Source organism: Candida oxycetoniae (genome assembly GCF_023343755.2).
Source record: "Candida oxycetoniae strain CBS 10844 chromosome Unknown scaffold29, whole genome shotgun sequence".
In the NCBI taxonomy this organism is placed as follows: Eukaryota; Fungi; Ascomycota; class Pichiomycetes; order Serinales; family Debaryomycetaceae; genus Lodderomyces; species Lodderomyces oxycetoniae.
This window is the reverse complement of record NW_026055452.1, coordinates 1-21,619: the sequence shown is the minus strand read 5'-3', so window position 1 is coordinate 21,619 and position 21,619 is coordinate 1. Positions and strand designations below refer to the sequence as shown.

Below are 21,619 nucleotides of genomic sequence, written 5' to 3'. Positions count from 1 at the left end.
AAATAATTGTAGAATCTATTTGCTATATTTTCCCTGAAATAGGAAGAGAAAATGATACCAGGACCTCTTACATCCTCGTATATCAAATGTTCCCCCCCCCTTTTTTTACAAGTTATGCTACTTCACATTACACTGCTCTACCTATTTTGTGATGGGAGAACTTTTTTCCTACTTTAAATCAAGGTAAAAAAACTAAAAAGTGTCTATGATATGGATAGGCTATTGGAGCGAAGCGAGTCTAGTCGAAGAGACCACAGAGTAGAGAGTAGAGCAGAGTTGTTTCGTTGGCAGCTAGTGTTGCTCCACTATCTCTCTCTGCTCGATAGGGGTGGTTAGTTGCTTTCCTTTTTTGTGTTCAACTACAGTTATCATTATTGGAAAAAAATTGTAACTATTCTACTCAAGAAAACATATTTGAAACACTGATTTTCAACAAATCCATTAACGAGATATCATCACTCGACAAACCTTCACCTAATCCTAATCCCGAGATGGCCCTCAAGGCAGATGAAAAAATGTCCAGTACCGAAGGGAGAATATCGGGGTATAAGAAATTAGAGAGACGCGATTCGTAAACACATCCTGAAACTGGAGCCTCACCATTAAGCCTTTTGGTAATCCAAGTAAGAGCTGCTGGTGCCCCAACAACGGCCTCTGTGATATGCCCATTACTTATATCCTCGCTAAACTCGCCAGATTTAAGACCGGCTTTGCACCATTGATCAAACGTCTTTTTCGAATCCTCAATGGGTATAATACCATCAAGGAGTCCATGATAAATGAAAAGCGGAATCGACGGAACCAATTCGTTTGAATTATAAACCAATCCATTGGCCTCGAGCACGGATTTTCCTGGTTCTGTTTCAAGTAAAGTCCAGCCATTAGGAAAGTATTTGGGATCATCACCGAAAAAATTGTCACCAAAGTATGCAATAACAGAGTCAATCAAACAATAATTGACATTGTTAAAATAAGCTTCTGATAGCAGGGGATCCACTTCTTCCAAAACCATAGGTGCAAGCATTGTGTACTCGTTCGATAACCCCCCAAATGCAGCTCCGATAATTCCAGCAAACGGGCCACCATCAATAGCATGCGCAGTGGCAGAAATGTTGGTGACTAAGCCTCCCAAAGCTGCACCGAGTAAAGTATCGCTCAAATCTGGCGCATACTGTGGCTGAAGTACTGCAGCCCATCCTGAAGCTATAGAACCACCTGAGTATCCCCACATCACTGATTTAGCATTGGGGTCAAGACCAGTAATATTGTGTGAATTCAATGCAGCACGAAGCGAGTTTAAAGTGGCTCTTCCTGCCTGTACACCCACAGTAAACGCGCTTTTGGGACCTTCGTAATCCGGGGTTACAACATAATAGCCTTGGTCCAATAATGCAGATATATAGTACATTTCAAATTGCGTAAGTATTGTGGTTATATCTGAGCCGTATTGGATTGCATAGGATGGAGAACAATCAAGTTTTGCAGAATCTTCAAAAGTTTGATAAGAAACAAGTTTTTTATTATCGGCGTTGTATGGCTGAATAACAGTGGTGACGATTGCATTGGGATTTCCAAAAGTATCTTCCGATCTAACAAGGAGTTGCCATGCATTTTGAACGTTTACTTTGGTAAAGATACTTGTCAATGGGTTTGGAACGTTTCTCCATTTCAATATTGTACCCACTGGTTTTGACTCGAAATTACTAGGAGCATTATAGAAGTCGTCTTGAGAAGGTTTTGTTGGAGACAAAGTGGCAGCGAAGCAGTTGGTGATCAACACCAAGAAGATAAAGAGTTTTTTCATACGTGGTGATGGTGGCAGCGGTGATTGTGAGTGGTGATTTGAACCTGAAAAGGGATCTACAATTGATGTAAGTTCATTGTCTAAACTTACGAGGAGATGGAAAAAGACAAGCTATTTGTAGAATAAGAAGTAAATGGTCTGGAATATAGTCTAGTTAAAGTTGAGGGGAAAACGATACTTTCATTATGTATACGTGATATGATAATATGCTTTCGCTTAACCATCATTACTCGATCAATTACTCAAGATGTTGAAAACAGATTGAAAAAAAAATAAAAATAAAAGCTTATACGATAAAAAAAATTACATCACCTATTATGGTAAAAAGATATAAAAAAAACAAACGTATATTACCAACATAATGACAGCTCCTCTTTGTGTTATATTCCATGGGTGAAGTGGGGACATGGGGGGGGGGAAGAGAGGCAATTTGATTACCCCTGAAAAGACTCCAGAGAGTGGAGGAATTGTGTCTATTTTAAGGAGAAAAGATAAAAATAAGGACAAGTTCAAGATTTTGTAGATCTTACTGTGGTTTACGATATACGGGTTTACCTTTTTTCGTACTACAGTGATTATTTTCTCTTCTTTAGTACATTAATGGAAAGCTTTCCTAATCGTTTTTTGAGTTTATTATGATTTATTGGTAGATGTTTTCAGTAACACATGCCTCCCCTCATGCAACCATCAGACTTGAAGTGTTTAGCTATAAAAGGAAGTTTCAACTATTTCAGTTGAAATTATCATAATTCACTTATGATGATAATATTTGGATTTGACGAAGGATAGCGGTGGGAATCAGTATATCTTTTTGTGTTTTCTTAAAAATACCTCTTAAGGCAATTAACTATCTTTAGCCCGATTGTAATCAGACTAAAACAGGAATGCGCATTCAGGGCTGCTCAGACGACTTGGGGAATATGGTGTGGATACAGAGGCGTGCTAGGGCAGGGGGAGGGGTAGGGCTTTGTAGTTCCTCAAAACTTTATGTGAAATTTAAGTCACAGTCAATTACTTGGCACAACCAAGTACCTATCTTGTCACCTATATCGCTTCCCGCGAAAGAACGTTTAACTTCTTCCCCAGTGTAAAGAATCGAAATCAAATTTTGTTTAACGTTTTGCATGAGTCGATCTAATGATGGATCTCCTTTTTTATTATTCCACTCCACATTAACTATCTTACCCTTTTCGACAAAGAATTTTATCGAAAAAGTAAGCTCCTCGTGATTTAAAGTATGAGTAAAAGGAGGGGTATGTCCATACTTCCAACTCCATGATTTCAATTTATCAGCAATTGAATAAACTTGTTGAGGTAATTCTAAATTTTCCTCATTAATTTCAATCAATGAAAAATCATTACATTGTCCCACTACAAAATCAGTCAATCCCATCATTTCGTTAAATTCTTTATTCTCGGAATCTTGCACAACCATACTCTCTTGTTGCTTACCACCATAAACTTGTTTAAATCCATGGTTCACTATTTCAATAAAATCATTATTGGATATACCTAAATTGGCCACTTTAGACTTGACTGAATCAACTGAACTTTTAGATTCAACAACGCCTAAAGTTTTAGCATCTCTTTGCAATAATCTCTTTAGTCTCGTCAAATCCAGATTCAAAAGCATTGTTCCATGATGATATGACTTTCCTCTAGATATCTTGTAAGCTGACCCACTTATCTTATACTCGTCGCCATCAATTATTGTAACAATGTCTCCCCTTTGATTAACTTGTATTTTACATTTGCCTCCATTTGAGTTCACGTATTGAGTAATCAAATGAACAAACTTGAATCGGTCAAACTCATTTTTCGTAGTCATGAATGAATAATTCGTATTTCCCAAATCATGAACAACAGTTCCACCACCTGACCTTCTTCGTATCAATGGGATCCCCAACAGGTTCAATAATGGAAGATTCACTTCCTTCCAAGGATTTTGATTCTTGCCAATCACAACACAAGGTGAATTGGTGTAGAAAAGCAACCTATGTGAATTGAAACTGTTTGATGCAATATTTGTATCAACCTTGGGCATATTGTCAAAAATATAATCTTCTATAGCTAAATTAATGTATGGATCAGTAAGCTTGGAAATGAAAATCACAGGCTCTTTAAGCCGCACAAGGCTCTCCAAAGTACTCTTTTTTGTTTGAGTTTGCGAAAGTAGGAGGGAATTAACATCAATATGCTCGGAGGTATTAATCTGATTCCTTCTATATCGTTCAACATCGGGTGATTCCTGATAATGTCGAAAATCACCGAGACCAAAATCATCCATATCTAACTCTGACAAATCATCTTGGAAAGGCACATTGATATTTGAAATGTATCGTACAGAGCCTTTTCTTGATAGTATTGTTTTAAACCTTAGATTATGGTAGATCAGTGTTAATAATGTTTTCATGTAAATATCTCTTTGAAATCAACACCACCACTCATAGTTTTAGATACTGGGAATCTGAATTTTTTTTTTCTTTTTCCTTTTTCCATTTTTCCATTTTTCCATTTTCTGTTTTTCCATTTTTCCACTTTTTCCTTTTTGGATGTTAGATAACAAGATGCTATCATGTGATGTAGATAGCTATCGATTTACATGGTACTTCACCATAATCAAGGTTGACGAGAAAAGTATGAGAGAAAGCGTAACAGCAGTCGATTTATTTGCTTTGCGGTAATTCCATTCTACAAGGAAGAAGATTTAGCTTAACTATATTAGCCGAGGGAGGCCAGTAACAAAGAGCATTTTTTTTGTTCTTTTGAATAAGTAGGCGGGGCAGGCAGAAATAAATGGTGAAATCAAAGCAAAAAAAGTAAAAGAGTTTTGGTTTTTCAAAAAGTTTATCTTTTTATTCCTAATTTAGACATTGGGATAAACCTTCCATTTTGAGAATTTTCTGGTACGACTTTTTCTAATCTTAAAAGTCGTAAAAAAACTAGACAAACGTGAAGAAAAAAACACCATTTTCTCCGACACATTTGACTAATACAGAGAAAGAGAGAAGAAAGAGAGTATGTTATGAGAGGAGAAAGAATTCATTCAACACACAGGTTTGGTTTCATTAATAATGCACATCATGTATAAAAAATAAATAAATAATTTATACTCATATATATATAAAAAGAAAAAAAACAATACGTTAATACTCATTCATTAGAAACACATGGTTGCAACTCTGTATGTGTCAAAGTTGCTTAGCTTTCAAATGGTTCTATCAGAAATGCTCCTACTTGGCTCCCTACCACGCTGTTCAGTAACGGTGGTGCTAGTTGTAGGCGTAACAGTAGTCGAATTATTATTACCACCACCACTACCATCACCATCTTTACCCTTCTCTACATCTTTCTTCTTATGTCTTTTGATCCATCCAAATCCAACAATATAAATTAACTTCTTAAATGCCCTTGTAGGGAAAATTTTCTCTACCCATATATTTGGAATGAGTCTGATGACCAAACCCATTGGAATACTAATGAATCCACATAACAAAGCAGTAGCCCACATTCCTGGTGTTTGTTTAGCTACACTAAATGCAGCGCCTCCAACAAACATAATCAATACTTGGAATCCACCAATTATAGCAGCAATAATAATAAAATACCAATTGCGAAACAAGTGTTGGAAAAAATTCAAATTCTCCCAAGTAAATCTACCTCGGATTGTAGTAACATCACTTGCTTCGTCTAGTTTTCTAGTAACAAATAATTTCCAAAATTGTAACCAAACAAAAGTATTAAAAGTCATTGCATCCAATTGCTTCTTTTGATGGTTACTGATATGCGACTGTCCCGGAAAGAATAATTCTTTTCCTGCAAAATGTAAAATAAATGTAATCGTCAATTGAGTAATTGATTGCCCAAGTATCATTTTCCACATTGATGTTGAGATTAATGGTGCTGTTCTGCCTGCGGGTTTTTGGTTAAGGAAAGAATCATCTGGTTTATCAGTTGCCAAGGCTAATGCAGCCAATGTATCCATGATCAAATTAACCCACAACAATTGAACTGCAGTTAAAACCGATTGATTTTGTGATGATGCAACAGCAGAAACAAATGTAAGTACACAAGCAGTAATATTGACCGTGAGTTGAAATTGAATAAATTTCTTAATCGATGTAGCAACTGTTCTCCCCCATTTGATAGCTTGTACAATATCAGCAAAATCATCAGTCATAAGAATGATATCCGAAGCTTCTCTTGCAACTTCTGTACCAGCAATACCCATTGAAAAACCAACATCTGCCAATTTCAAAGCTGGTGCGTCATTTGTACCATCACCAGTAACTGCAACCACTTCACCTGATTTTTTCAAGGTATCAACAAGTATACGTTTATCCTCAGGTGACGATCTAGCAAGAACTTTTAATTCAGGAACAATTCGAAGTCTTTCTTCAGGACTCAATTTCCGAAACTGTGGACCCTCCATAAATGCATGTTCAAAAGATAAATCATCAGGAGTAAGAATCCCACATTCTTTTGAAATGGCCTTTGCCGTGTTCAAGTTATCTCCAGTAACCATCCTTACTGTTACACCGGCTTGCTTACATTGTGCAACAGCGTGTGCAACACCAGGTTTAAGGGGATCTTGAATACCAACTAATGCATCCAAAACAAACTGTTTATCAATTTCAGTCGTGCTTGCACCAACATTGACCAAAGCCAGTGGATCAGCTTCATGTTTGTTCTTCTCATCTGTCAACTCAGAAGGAGGCCATGAATCTGTAATATAATCACGGTGCCCCAAAGCAATAGCTCGAAGAGCATCATTTGCATATGCGTCGATTTTCGATAAAACTTCATCCCGTTTTACTCTATCTAATCGGATCAAATGTCCATGAGTATTTTCTTCATAGCCACAGTTTTTAAATACAATTTCTGCGGCACCCTTAATATAAACTCGAAACCCATTTTCAATCTTAACAACGATACCAGACCATTTTCTAGAACTTTCAAATGGGATCACTTGAACAATTTTTGATACTTCTTCTCTCCTAATTTGTTCCAATGATTTGTTATCAAACAAATGAAATATTTCTTTCCCAAGAAGCAAAAGTGCCGATTCGGTCTTGTTACCCAAAAATGGTTCATCATCAACCCCCATTTCAAAGTCCATTTGTCGTTGTTGTTGTTGTGAATTCCCAAACAAAAAATGTTGTATGAATGACTTCTTCTTGGGTCTTTGTTTTGCTTGTTTATGTTTTGCTTCATCATAATCACTATTTTCAAAAGCTGTTGAATTTAAAGTTATATTCGTTATAAAAGAATGCTTCATTTCAGGAGTAATCTCTTTACTTGCTTCTGTCGCGGTAGGTTCATATTGATGATTCATTGCAGTATCATCGAATTCCAACAATTGATTAGAACTATTCAATCCAAAGAAACCCCGTACGACTCTCATCTTATTTTCAGTCAAGGTACCTGTTTTATCCGAGCAAACTGCAGTTGCTCCTCCCATAATTTCACAACTTCTCAAAACACGAACTAAATTACCATTTTGGGCCATTCTTGTTGTAGCAAAAGCCAAAGCCAAAGTGACTGCCAAAGGCAAACCTTCAGGAATAGCAACAACAACAATAGTCACCGCGGTAATAATGATATCAATAAATTTTTTACCCTTATCAGTTGGACTCAAGTCATGGAAAACACCACCCGGAGAAATATCAACACAGAATCGAATGAACAAAACAATGAACAAAATAATTGCAGCTAAAAAACCATATTTGGAGATACCTTCAGCCAAATTATTCAATCTTTCTTGCATTGGAGTAGTTTCTGCTTCAACGTGCAAACTCAACATGGTTCTCCCATGGATTGAATTTTTACCCACAGCAGTTACCACGGCATTTCCCAAACCTGACAATATTTTTGAGCCTGAGATTAAATAAGGATCACGGAATTTCACTAAATGACTTCCAATATCTTCAGTTGTTGGCAAGTTTTTTTTGTAAATTTCCATTGCTTCGCCAACGGGTACTTTTCTAATAGTTGCGGATTCACCAGTTAACGCACTTTCATCGCATTCAACTTCTCCTTGGAAAAGAATAGAATCTGCAGGTACAACGTCACCAGTTTGCAAATTTATAACATCACCAGCTAATAAATCATAAATGGAAATCAATTTTTGTTCTCCATTACGAATAACAATCAATTCTCGATCTTCCTTTTTAGCATTCAATTTAGCAAATTGTCGTTCTTTTTGATAATCGTTAGCAGCGCCTACAACTACAACGATGCAAACAGCTACCAAAATGGCCACACCTTCTACCCACTCCACTTTTGGTAGGGGTTTTCCTTCATCGTCATAATGGTCACCACTTCCAAACGTTTCATAAAGACCCAAAGCTAATGACACCACAGCTGCAATAGATAAAATAATCAATACTTTATCCTTCATTGCCTCCCAGCATAGTTGGAAAAAACTCTTCAGTTGTCGCTGAGGCAATTTGTTAACACCATAAACAGTTCTTCGAAATTCTTGGTCTTGCTCATCATTGTCATTTAAACCTCTTTTTGAAGTACCTAGCAAGGCCAACAAAGTGTCAAATCCTCCTAGGTCATATAAATATTTCAAAGATTTCGGATCATGCAAAGGTATTAATTCTTGAGGTGTTATTTTACAATCTGCTAGAAATTTGTTGTGATGAGAAGTTGTTGCTGAAATAGCATGTGTTAGTTTAGTGGTTAAGGAGTGGCTTGTAGTTGTTTTTCTTGGAGGATGATGCGGGAGTTTTGTTGTGGGTAGTAAGGGCGGGGCATCGTCGGTAGCATTATCAAGATTATAGTTAGTTTCGTAGGTTAAATCATGCTTCTGTTTGATATGCACATCATCATCTTCTTCCTCCTGTTGATGTTGATGTTGATGTTGATGCCGGTCCTCCAGCTCTTCTCCCTCATGTTGTTGTAGTGGAGACGTTGAATTTACCGAGGACTGGTCATCATCATACTCGTCATATCTAGGTATTTCTAGCGTATTGCCGGCTGTACCCAATCTATCAGCAGGTGTCTTTGGTGCCATTCTCTATCAAGTGAAAAATTAAATTAAAAAAAAGCCGAGCCGGAAAAAAAGCTGAGCCGGAAAAAAAAAATTGAACCTTGATTTGGTTGAGGGTTGTATGAGTGTTATGGAAAACTATGCAAAGGAGACAAGATAAACGGGTTCTAATCAAGTCCAACAATAAAGACAAATAGTAATGAATAAATATCGAGTTATACCAGATTCTCTAATTTTGTGTGGGGAATAAAAGTATAATATGGCAATCAAAAATCTTCTCTGTATAATACTGTCCCACTAAAGTTGTCTGTACTTTAGTTGTTTGACTTTTTTTCTTTTTGTCTCAGCTGTATTCCAATGTAGTCTTAGGTAATGCTAGCCTATGTTTATGACGATATAAGATGTATATTTAGATGACCAGAAAAAAAAAGCAACAAATGATACTGGAAAGTGGGGGCTGTAATTGAAATCGATGCTTTGGAGTAAAGACTAGGGTACAATCAACGCGTGCTGGGAAGTTATATTGCTGTAGCTATAGCTGATGATAGCCTGTAGTTAGAGCTAGCCTGTAGCTAAAGCTAGGATGTAGCTAGCTGGGATGTAGCTAGAGCTAGGTTATAACTAGAGCTAGGTGATAAGCCTGTAGCTAGAGCTAGGTGATAATAGTATTTAGCTCTTTATAAGCCTTACTCCAACAATATCTTAATGAAATTGTCTCTCTTTATACTACATTATCAAATCAATCTAGTCAACTTTTCAAATGGTTTTATACTGAAATTCTATAGGCGGTAATGAAATGGGCAATGCTTACTACAAAGATTCTTTACACTAAATGAAAAAGAAAAAAAAAAAAAAAAAAGACTAAAAATCAATGCATTTGCATTCATGAGAGCAACTGATTTTGTCCTGCAAACAAGCCAAACTGTGGGAAAGCCCCTAGTATATGAGTTGTAAAAGAAACAGGACGTGACACACACTCCAAGTGGGCTATCGACAACAGCTCTTGTACAAATTGCTTAGCAAGCACAACGGGTTTGCTCTAGCAATATATATATGTGCTACCAATCGCCAAACCGAGCGAAAAAAAGGGGGCTGTGTAGATATTAGATAATGATTATGTAAGAGTTTTATAGTAACCAATAATAAAAAAAAAAAATATAAAAAAAAAATCAAGCTGATGGTGAAATTTGTACGATTTACAAAAAGTCAAAGTGGTGGCATGTTCACTGCTGAAAGTAGAAGGTGCAGAAACTGATGCCATGCAAATAAATGAAGTGCATTAAATAATCCACTATCGAACAGAGCGAGATAGTGGAGTAACACTAGCTGCCACCGAGTAGTTATCCTATAGAGCTGTTGGCGTGTAGAGCTGTTATACTATGGAGCTATTGGCGTGTAGAGCTATTGGCGTGTAGAGCTTTAAACGTGTAGAACTGTTGGCGTGTAGAGCTGTTGGCGCGTAGATCAATTTTTAGTTTTGTACTGTTGATTTTTCAATGAGTATGATGGCCAATATATTTGGATCATATGCACCTTAGGTCTCACTCAAAACTCAGCCCCCCCCCCCCCCCCCCCCCCCCCCCACACTGTCCCTCATCCAAGACTCAGGCTGTTTTTATTCAAACTCAGTCATCACTTCATCCTAGTGTCACTAGTCAGTGCTGCTCCACTATCTCGCTCTTCTTGATAGTGTCGCACGATTCATTGTTGATGAAAAATGGACTTATTCCCTTAAGCGGCTTTTTAGAGCAGATAATAGACTTTTTGGTGCATAAATAGACATTTAATGCGTTTAATGTTCCAATGTTTCAGTAAGAAAGGTAAACCAAAAACCAAAAAAACAACAACAACAAGAAAAGAATGATCACTACTGATGCTTGGTAAACTCTACAAACAAGCTGGAATTTCAGCGGGAAGAAGACATCTCTTGAAACTTTTCCTTTGTTTTTTTTTCTTTTTTTAATGGGTACTTTTTTTAGTCTCGTATATTTTGGTTACTGCAGAAAATGTGTGTAGGGGCTCACATACGCCACCAAAGTGCATTGTATTCAAACAACACAATCGAGCAACACTATCGAGCAACACTATCGAGCAACACTATCGAGCGAAGCGAGATAGTGGTGTAGCACGTAATAGCAGCACTATCGACACTATTTCGCTCTGCTTGACTGACTATTGACATCTTGCTCTGCTCGATATAAATACATCGATCAATCATTAAATTGTTAAGATATATATACTTGTTATCTTATCGAATTTAAACTTGTTTATCCTTGAATAGCATTTATATCTGAAAGTGTGAGTTAAATTTGATCCTGTATATATAAAAAATACAAATTAAAATCAGCCATCACTTCATCCTAGTGTCACTAGTCAGCGCTGTTCAATAGTGTCGATGATGTCACTAGTCAGCGCTGTTCAATAGTGTCGATGATGTCACTAGTCAGCGCTGCTCCACTATCTCCCTCTGCTCAATAATGTCGATAGTGTCGATGATGTCACTAGTCAGCGCTGCTCCACTATCTCGCTCTGCTCAATAGTGTCGATAGCGTCGATGATGTCACTAGTCAGCGCTGCTCCACTATCTCGCTCTGCTCGATAGTGTCGATAGTGTCGATAGTGTCGATGATGTCACTAGTCAGCGCTGCTCCACTATCTCGCTCTGCTCAATAGTGTGGATAGTGTCGATAGTGTCGATAGTATCGATGGTGCTGTTGAAAAACGAAAATTTGACTCCTTTAGCCCACTTGGTTTTGGTTTCAAAAGTTTACCTGTAAACTACGCCCTGCTGGCTCAAAGGTTACAGCATCGCCCTCCTACAACTACCATTTGTTACTCCTTTAGTAGTAATTATTACACAGTAGAGAAAAAAGAAAGGCGAAGACTCCGGGTTCGAGTCCCGGGTAGGGTTTTTTCATTTTTTTTTTCCTTCAAGTCATAACTATCGAGCAGAGCGAGATAGTTGGGCAATACTAGCTCCCACCGACACTACTAAAAGAGAACAAGTAAGAGAGAAGAAAACCATCTAGTGTCACTAGTCAGCGCTGCTCAGCAGTGTCGATGGTGTCACTAGTCAGCGCTGCTCAGCAGTGTCGATGGTGTCACTAGTCAGCGCTGCTCAGCAGTGTCGATGGTGTCACTAGTCAGCGCTGCTCAGCAGTGTCGATGGTGTCACTAGTCAGCGCTGCTCCACTATCTCGCTCGGCTCAATAGTGTCGAATCTATTTCCAAGATTTGTTTTTCTTCAAATTGGGTGCAAATTTTCAAACTAATATTCCATGATAATATTCTCTAATGTAAAGCAAAGGGAATAATCTTTATATTTTATATTTTATATTTTATATTTTATATTTTATATTTTATATTTTATATTTTCAACCAACTGTAGCCTTACACGCATACCTTCTACCCTTTGTTTCCCAGCTTTATTTCTAATGTTACAACTTCCAACTCACCGAGAGCAAACGGGTTTTTCTCTTTTAAAGATGAGCATATTTTTCTCCATCAGCTCGTACCTCGCTAGTGTCGTACTATGCAATCAATGATGTATATATCTATTTATACTCGCCGTCAATATTCGCTTTCCCATAATATCTCATTGCCATAACTATCAACTATCCTACCCTTATTCTCATTGCATTTCAAACCATCTCTCGTACCTACATCACATACCATAATCACCGGCTCGTCACTCAATAATCGCCTTGGCTTTGAAGGGAACCACATTGTACCAAGCTCTACCCTTGCCCTTGAATTAAAGTCACCGCTATTCCTTGCATCAAAAAAGCTATTCTTTTTCCCCCCCAGTTTGCGATTTTGCCAATTGTGAAAACTAATGCGCCTCGTGATTGGTTCTGTGGTATACATCGGTATATACCCAAACAATCTAGCAGCTTCTCTATTAGTCAGATAACAAGCAGCAAAAGAATCGACTGATCTTTCCTTGGCAAATTTTATCCTTGTTATTTCACCCAATGTCAATCCTATCGTCGTTGAGTTTAGTAGATATCCGCCACTTAATATTCCACCAAAAGTGCCACTGAATCTCGTTGATAGTGCTAGACGATGAGTCCACGCTACCCCCATTAATGGTGGATCCAATTTGAATGGGTTATTGGAAATACAAGGTGAAATGGGAATATAGTTATATTGAGTTTGCTTGAAATTATGCTTGACTTCAATATATTCAAGATTGGTTAATCTTGTCAAATTTTGCGTTTCCAATATTTCATCAGTAGGGACTATTGTTGTATTTGAATCTTGTACATATATTACCGTTCGAGGATTGTGATAGAATAGTGATTCCAATAGCTTTGGGGTGATTTCTTCTCTCTCTTTGAGAGTATAGTAGGTGATATTTCTTTGATTTATTTGATTTTCTTCATTCTTATCCAAGTCAATAAATTTTGGCTCCTTTATTTGCGAAATTTCAGAAGAATTACAAGTTGTTGAGAAGACAAAGAGATACCATATCAATATTATCATCTTCATTGAAACCATATCAATATTATCATCTTCATTGAAACCATATCAATATTATCATCTCCATTGAAACCATCTCGCTTCGCTCACTAGTGGAGCAGCATTGACACAACACATTTGTGCTCTTTTTGTTATGAGCTTATGTTTATGTAAGCTTTTTTTTTTGCAGCCATTACCAAATAACAAACAGTCACAAAAGAAAATGTACCTTTTTTGCACACCTCATCCTAGTGTCACTGTCACTAGTCAGAGCTGCTCCACTACCTCGCTCTACTCGATAGCGTTGTTCCACTACTTATTCCTAGAACCACATCTATGCTACAACTGAATTCTTCCGCTTTATGGCGTAGGCTCTCTCTCTCTCTCTCTCTCTCTCCTGCCAATCACCTTTCTATCATTTGCCGATCGCGCATGTTGCACAAATTTCTTTTTTTTCTTCCATTCGGCCCACGAATTCCTTATCCGGACATTTTTACCAAATCAAGTAATCTTTTATAAGGAAAAGGTATGGAAACTTGACTGATTTACCAGTTCCAAGGTTGAGTGAGTATACCGTTCCCTCTTTTGTCTTTGTCGGGCCTCTATAATATATAATGCCTCTACATTCATTCAAACAAGCCATACTATACAGTCTTGAGCTTTTGTTTTACTTCATAATCCCTACTATTGCGGCATTATATATTATTCCAAAGTTTATTACTCCTGATCTAGTTGATAAATTCCAGATCAATTTCAAAGTCATTCTTTTATCTCGAGAGTTATGTCAAGTAAAGCCATATGATTGTGAAAAGTTGCTAGACTTGAATTACGGTGATCCCGATTTGTTGCAGCGGCGAGTATTCCATTATTATGATTTGATCTATGTAGTTAACAAGCATATTGCAATTTGTGATGATTTAATAGTCAAGATGCTTTTACATGATTATAACCCGTTTATGTTTATATCAAAGAGAATGTTTTTGATAGAAAGAGACGATGAAGGAGGTGTCGAGTTCTGGGGGAAGTTTGAAGAGTCTCTACGTATCATTATTGCACTAATCAATATCACAATATTTCAATCGATTCGAGGAATAATCGTTTCCAAAATGTGGGTATTTTTTTTATTCGGAATCGTAATAACGGTTTTTGAACCTTGGAGTAGATTGGCTGGTCCAATTTGGAATATTTTGAGAGAAGCAAATAACGTTTTTTAATCTATATAACACAGACTTTTTTACATAGATGTTTCTTCTCCATCTTTTCACATAGATGTTTCTTCTTCTTCTCCATCTTTTCACATGGATGTTTCTTCTTCTTCTCCATCTTTTTCCTCCATTTATTTCGATTAGAACCCAAAACTGAAAGAACTCATGTCTGGCTCTTCAAACGCTTGTACTGGTGGCGGTGCTCTGTATTTGGTTGCAAGATTATCTTCCTTGAAAGTGTCAAGAATGGTAGATACAGTGCCATTGTTATTATTATTGTCACCACTACTACCACCATTTGCATTTACATCTGTTTGGCCATGGCCGAATCCATTTTGTTCCTTAGATCCAAATCCTGTTTCCTCAGTTTCAACGGAACCAAGTTTCTTACTCTCAGGTTGGTACGAGTAAAAAGTCCAGCTTCTTAACAACAACATCGCAAGGTAATCACACCCCATTCTTGTATAAATCATGGCAACTTTAACAATAAACTGAAACTCCTCATTTGGTGACACTTTGAAATATCCCTTTAGATAATCGACTTTTCGCAGCCTCAAATTATTAAACAATATAATCAAAACAGGATCATCACGCAAAAAACTATGTCCTTTTGCTGAAACTGTAACGTTTTCGAGGTTGGGGAATTTGGCGGTGGTCACCATATCTGCTGGCGTCCTTATCAACGATTGAATCGATAATGGCTTGTCCTTTAATTGCCAAAATACCCAGCTTGTAGTCCACCTATCTCCATTCTCAATAGCACCAGGTAGCACGTATTTCTCAATCACTTGCTCCAAACATTCATCAAACTCCTTTCTCATAGTACCAGTACCGCAATACACCTTGGCAATAGCAATAGCCAATGGCACATCGCCAATCTTATTGGCAACGGTGCTACAACAATCAAATGGTTTATCTCCCAACAAGAAAAAATACGCAGCATCGTAATACCGATGTTTTCCCAACAATACAAATGCATTTTTCAAAGCAGCTGATTTCCATCGCGCATCTGTAAAATCATTGCTTAGAAACTTTAACATCTTAGTTTTCTCTTCGTGAGTAACAATCCTCCATAATCCGATAAGAATTTGTTTCTTACGTAGCGCCAAGTAAAACAACGATACTATACCTGCGGGATTTCTCGAATCACTAAACTCATTCCTAACTACTGATTCAACCAATTGGATTAATCTATTAGTTTTCACCCAATAAACCAAACCTGTTTTCCTCATATCGCTCCAAGTTAAATGATTCTTGTAATACTCTTCAACAGAGGATAGGAGCACTTCCTTACTATCCGAATGTAAAGCCCAATTAATATCACGCATTGATAATCTTTTTTGCTTTGATGATAACTGGAATAATTTAAATCCAATCATGAACCGCATACCATTATCATCATATGTTGCTGCACATTTATTCAAATCGTTCACTATTGCAATAACCGAAATCAACGTGCTCTGCTGATGCCGTGTTAACAAAGGCAACGATAGCGTCATTAACTTATGCAGAAGTAATTGAGCCAACTCATCAGTAAATTTGGTGAACACATCCAAATTAAAGTTTTGTGACATTCTTCGTTGTAAAGGTTTGATCTTACTTCTTCTGCCATCACCAGTAAGTGATAGTTCAAGGCTTTGATGTATTTCTTGTTCAAAATTAATACCTAAATCCCAGGTGATGACATCGCCTTGTCTTAGACTTTGGAATAATTTAACTAGAATATTTTGCACTGGTATCATTTGACTCATGAACAATGCCTGGATTAAAAATTGAGGATGGTAAACGGGGAGCGGTCCGTTCAAGACTCGTACCAAGTGTGATATATCATACACCAAATTAGTATCATCAACAACTTCGCCGTTTTCTTCTTCATCATTGATGGGAGAAGTATTATACCCACTCATCAATTGACGAATTATGGTATCAATACCACTAGAACCAAGTTTAACCCATCTATCATCAATGAAAAACTGGTTCCCACAACCAATGACCAAATAACCATCATCTAGCCAAATCAGGTCTCCAATTTCATGTGAAGTATACTCAGAAATATCAATCTTTTTGATAGCTGCATACGTTGGAATACGATTAGTGTAATCGTATCTCAATTGAGTGTAAAGCAAAACAAATCGATCAAACCCAATAGATAAAATTGCATTTGTAGTCAGTTTTTCATTTTTTATTGCATTTATAAATGTCCAGTCTAAATCAATCACAGGGCCTTTTTCCTTGTCAAAAGTCTCCTCGTATTCCAATACGTTTTGTGTAGTATCCCAAATGGATAAATGGTAACCTTGTTCGTTAACCACTGCAAACTTGTTGATCACAGTAGATCCATTTATTCTATTAGCATTTTTAACATTTGTGACTACACTGCATGTAGCTATCCAGTTGATTTTATGTGGGTCACTAAAATCCAAGCTATAGCTCTTTAGCAACCCCTCTTTATCAATCACTGCAATTAGGCTCTTGTTTGACTGGGTAATAAACGCATCTACCTTAGTCACTTGTAAAATGTGCTCTTCCTGAGGTAAATTTCCAATTTCCTGTTGTTCAAATTCAATCTTTTGAATTTTGTCTTTTTCTTTTTCATACGATAAGCTCAATTTCCAGGCTTCTATTGAATCCTTTTCAGAAACAGATACAACAAGATATTGTTTTAAAGAATTTGTATTATTGGGATATTCAGTCATGGCAAAAGCTCTTGATTTTTTCAACCGTGTTGAAAACTTATTGCAGATTCTTTTAGCCAATCTGCCATCCTTAGTGAATCCATTGCAATCCCATAAACTTACACTGTTGTTTTTTTCCAAAACCACTACAAGGTGTCTTCGTTTGGAACCAATTGGGGGCTCAACATCATTTATAATTGTAGCATCTAATATACCATTGCTGGTGCTTAGTGTATTGTTAGAAATATTCTCCCCCAAATCGAGCTGAAACTTCTTTGTTATTGACATTACATTTAGTTTGTTTTCCTCCAAGACTAATGGTTCCCAAATGTGATTATGTTGAGGGAAATTGGAGACTGATAACATCACGTTTCTTGATGTATATAAGGAGTTTGATTTGATGAGTTTTCGTATTGACTTAACTTGACCCTGGAACTTGTGGATTAGAGTAACTCCCAAGGATGACTTTGAAGGGGGGGAGGAAAAGGAAAGTGAGGCGACTAGTTTTTTCAAATCTAAAGCTTCGAATCGGAGGGTATTTTTCACCCTATCGTGTATTAGAAAAGAAAGAGGCGTCACTCTCCCATCATTGCTTAATTTACACAAACTTTTAATCACTATTGGTTTTAGGTAGTTTGTGCAAAAATCCAGAGACTGAATATATTCAACTGTCAAGTCTTGTTTTTCATCAATTGTAGAGATTTCAGGATACTCGTGTGTTCCAAATCTGCAAGCAAAGTTGGGATTTATGGGTATGAATTTGATGTTATTTGGAGGAGTCTCTGATATGTTAGATAGTGCGAATAACTTGACAAGTCCTGATTTCGAGATGACTAATAGTAAATCAAAGTCTTTTAAATTAACCCCATCAAACAAGCATGGTTGTTGGGGTTGTTGAGGTTTCTGTTGTTGCTGTTGTTGCTGTTGCTGCTGTTGCTGCTTCTTCTTCTTCTTCTTCTTCTCTAGCTCTGGAATGAGCGCATTCTTTAGGTAATCATGTTCAATAACCAAAACCGATCCAACCTCATCGTCTTCGCCAAAGCATTTATCCAAGTTCAAATTTGCCCAGTTACAAATCTGGTTATGCCCACTAGACTCATATGAAGCCCACACTTTGAATTCCAGATTCGAAGTGAATGTATATATCACTTCGCTTTTCTCATTCCCGGTATTGATATATTCTCTTATATTCTTGATGTTTGCCATAGAAGAGTCTATAATCTTTTCATTGGAATCGGTCTTGTTTAGTTTTTTCCTCCAATGGAATTGCTTGACATAGGAACCCTTTGCATGCGGTAGATAAAACACTTCAAATAGGGTATTTTCATCTCCGTAATTTATCCTTGACCACACCTTAACTAGTCGGTCATAGTGACCGCTAGTTGCCAACATTAGTTTTGCATTAGGTGTGATGCATATGTGATTAATCGAAACCGGTTGCTGAGAATCCCATCTTTTCCTCACTTTCAATTTGCCAAATTTATCATAGATATGGTAGAGTAAAAGCCTTTCGGATGTGCCTATAATCAACTCACTTTCATCGCTTGCCCACTCAAGACAATTAATCTTTGCCAGTTTGTCGATTTCAAAATAAACATCTTGGACAAACCGCGGTTTTTTCATATACTCATTGACTGGTTTGAAAATCAAGCATTTTTGATCGTACCCCACGGCTATCAAACCATCGTTCGAATTGACATCAATTGCTTCCGGATCCTTCTCCAAGTAGAAAGTTTGCAAGCTCTCATCGACATTATATGGATTGGGGTTTTTGTTGGTGGATTGTACCGTTATAGACACAATAATCAAATTGTTTCCCGACCCATAAACCACTAGATGGTGGTTCTTCCAATTGGACTGCACTGCTGTCCATAAACCTTTATTAACCTCACCGGGTACAAAAGTTATCGTCATACAAGCAAACCAAGCCAAACCAAAGCAATATCCAACTCTAGCAGGAAAAAACAAACAAACAAACCCTTCTCTCTAAATGTATCTAGTAAATATCTCTCTGGATATACCTCTCTGTACCTCTATAGCCTTTGACCTAAACTCTTTCCAGCTCTATCTTCAACCCTATTACCTTGCAAATCGTTAAACGCTCAACTCCATAAAAGAAAGTTGAAAAATTCGCACGAAAGGAAAAAGAAGAAGAAGAAGAAGAAGAAGAAGAAGTAGTAGTAGAAGTAGTAGTAGTAGAAGAAGAAGGTTGTTTGTAAATGGGTGCAAGGTATGTATAATTGCAGTAGTCTTATCGGAGGTTCATTTGTATTGACCAATTGTTCAGTTGCAAGGATCAGAGAGTAGCTTTGGCAATATGTCTTCAGAGATCTCCCTGCGTATTAATTCAAAGAAACACACCAAAAGAATGTCTTAGTGATGCAGAGTTGAAAAAAGACCTCCCCGAGCTATGTAAGGCCAATTTACGAGCATTTTTGGAATGCAAGAACGGTGTATTTGACATGAGGAAAAGAATGAAGGGAAACGCGCCCTTATCAACTGGGAAATACGATGAAACTTTTCAACATTTGAGTAGTGGTGATTTTGACCCTGTTGAAGAGATGAGAAAGTTGCAAGTGTTGAATAGGAATTTGTCAAAGGAGCACCAATTGAAGGAAGAGAAGGAAAGAAAGAGATTGGGGGGAGATAACTAGGGGTAGAGGAAGAAAAGGGGAGGAAGAAAAGGGGAGGAAGAGAAGGAAAAGAGGAGGTTACGGTGAAACAGCTAGCATTAGGGCTAGAGGATAGGAAGAGGCTACGGTGAAACAGCTAGCATTAGGGCTAGAGGATAGGAAGAGGTTACGGTGAAACATCTAGCCCTAGGGCTAGAGGATAGGAAGAGGCTACGGTGAACATCTAGCCCTAGAGGATAGGAAGAGGCTACGGCGAAACAGCAAGCCTTAGGGCTAGAGGATAGGAAGAGGCTACGGTGAAACAGCAAGCCTTAGGGCTAGAGGATAGGAAGAGGCTACGGCGAAACAACTAGCTCTACGTTAATGTTGTTTATTTAAATTGTTCCTTCTCTATAATCAAGCGTGAGATGAATTTTTTAAACGGGGAGTTGAAATGACTCATATTTGTAAATAGATCCTGCATTTGAATCAACTTGTCAATATGGTTTAGTAGAATGTTTTTTGGAGCGGAATTTTGGGTATTTAATTCTAATTTGATAGACTCCAACAAATCATTAAGAACTTGTTGAAATTCTTCAACTGAAAAGGTTGTTTTTTCAATATTGTTTTTGGATAAAAGTTGAATAATGTCTTCAAACACTTGAATAACTTGCGATAGATTTGTCTTGACTTGTTTCAATTGGATCAAAGTTTGTATAGATTCATTGTTTAAGTTTTCGTTTGAAGCATCAATTTGTTTATTGATTTCTGCAAGTTCAGCACCAAGAGTGAAAATTGAATTATTTAGTATGTTTATATAGTATTGTAAACGAGTTGTTTCCAATGACTCGTGTTCATCTTCATCTAGTTTAGATGAATTTATGAGAGAGTTTGAGTTTTCCAAAATGGTTAATTTGTTTTGTAACTCGTTCGTGGCAATATCAGTTATCGTATAGTCCAAATGGGTTGTTAGCTGGTTTATAGTATGGGAGACTTTGGATAGGGATGTTTTGGAGTAAGCTTGGCTTCCACTAGTTACCTTGTGAATTAGCATATTGATGAATGCCGATGGATTAAATTCATCATCAAAAAACATGGAAATTAACTCTGTATTGGTGTAGTCCGCCATTGGAAAGCTTGACACCTTTAACTGAAATTCCTTAATCTAATACTATAAGCTGGTAACCCAAAGCTGTATCTTGGTAACCCTAAAGCTGTATCTTGGTAACCCTAAGCTGTATCTTGATAATTTTGAAAAATTGAAAATCAAAGAGTTGAAAATTGAAAATTGAAAAATGAAAAATTGAAAAATGAAAAATTGAAAAATGAAAAATTGAAGAGTGAAAAGAGTGAAAAGAGTGGAAATTGGAGATAAAGGAGATGGCTATTGAGAGATAAATGAAATGGCTTTTGATGGCTATTGATTGTGTCGGTGGCAGCTAGTGTAAAGAGCTAGTGTAAAGAGCTAGTGTTAAGAGCTAGTGTTAAGAGCTAGTGTGCTCCACTCTCTTGCTTCGCTAAATAGTGTCGCTCGATGGTGTTAAGAGCTAGTATTAAGAGCTAGTATTAAGAGCTGATGTTGCTCCACTCTCTCGCTCTGCTCGATAGTATCGCTCGATAGTGTTAGGAGCAGGTGTTAAGAGCTAGTGTTAAGAGCAGGTGTTAAGAGCTAGTGTTAAGAGCAGGTGTTAAGAGCTAGTGTTAAGAGCAGGTGTTAAGAGCTAGTGTTAAGAGCTAGTATTAAGAGCTGATGTTGCTCCACTCTCTCGCTCTGCTCGATAGTATCGCTCGATAGTGTTAGGAGCAGGTGTTAAGAGCTAGTATTAAGAGCTGATGTTGCTCCACTCTCTCGCTCTGCTCGATAG

General features: G+C 37.3%; 5 protein-coding genes across 5 annotated transcripts; 1 reads left to right on the top strand and 4 right to left on the bottom strand. All coding sequences in view use genetic code 12, as the record gives it.

The window, feature by feature from the left end:
- Positions 1–400: 400 nt before the first annotated feature.
- PMC1 (calcium-transporting ATPase) lies at positions 401–8,825 on the bottom strand (the record flags this gene model as incomplete). Its single annotated transcript, XM_049324523.1, has 3 exons — positions 401–1,884; positions 2,810–4,099; positions 5,054–8,825. The coding sequence occupies 3 exons, from the start codon at positions 8,823–8,825 to the stop codon at positions 401–403; spliced, it is 6,546 nt and encodes a 2,181-aa protein (XP_049179691.1).
- A 3,546-nt stretch (positions 8,826–12,371) lies between these two features.
- On the bottom strand, positions 12,372–13,292 carry KGF56_003212 (uncharacterized protein; the record flags this gene model as incomplete). Its single annotated transcript, XM_049324522.1, has 1 exon — positions 12,372–13,292. The coding sequence occupies one exon, from the start codon at positions 13,290–13,292 to the stop codon at positions 12,372–12,374; it is 921 nt and encodes a 306-aa protein (XP_049179690.1).
- Positions 13,293–13,876: 584 nt separating this feature from the next.
- On the top strand, positions 13,877–14,476 carry KGF56_003211 (uncharacterized protein; the record flags this gene model as incomplete). The annotated part of the gene is made up of 1 exon (XM_049324521.1): positions 13,877–14,476. One exon carries the CDS (start codon positions 13,877–13,879, stop codon positions 14,474–14,476), a length of 600 nt encoding a protein of 199 aa, XP_049179689.1.
- A 131-nt stretch (positions 14,477–14,607) lies between these two features.
- KGF56_003210 (uncharacterized protein) lies at positions 14,608–19,056 on the bottom strand (the record flags this gene model as incomplete). The annotated part of the gene is made up of 1 exon (XM_049324520.1): positions 14,608–19,056. The coding sequence occupies one exon, from the start codon at positions 19,054–19,056 to the stop codon at positions 14,608–14,610; it is 4,449 nt and encodes a 1,482-aa protein (XP_049179688.1).
- A 1,089-nt stretch (positions 19,057–20,145) lies between these two features.
- On the bottom strand, positions 20,146–20,883 carry KGF56_003209 (Golgi transport complex subunit; the record flags this gene model as incomplete). The annotated part of the gene is made up of 1 exon (XM_049324519.1): positions 20,146–20,883. The coding sequence occupies one exon, from the start codon at positions 20,881–20,883 to the stop codon at positions 20,146–20,148; it is 738 nt and encodes a 245-aa protein (XP_049179687.1).
- Positions 20,884–21,619: the final 736 nt, after the last annotated feature.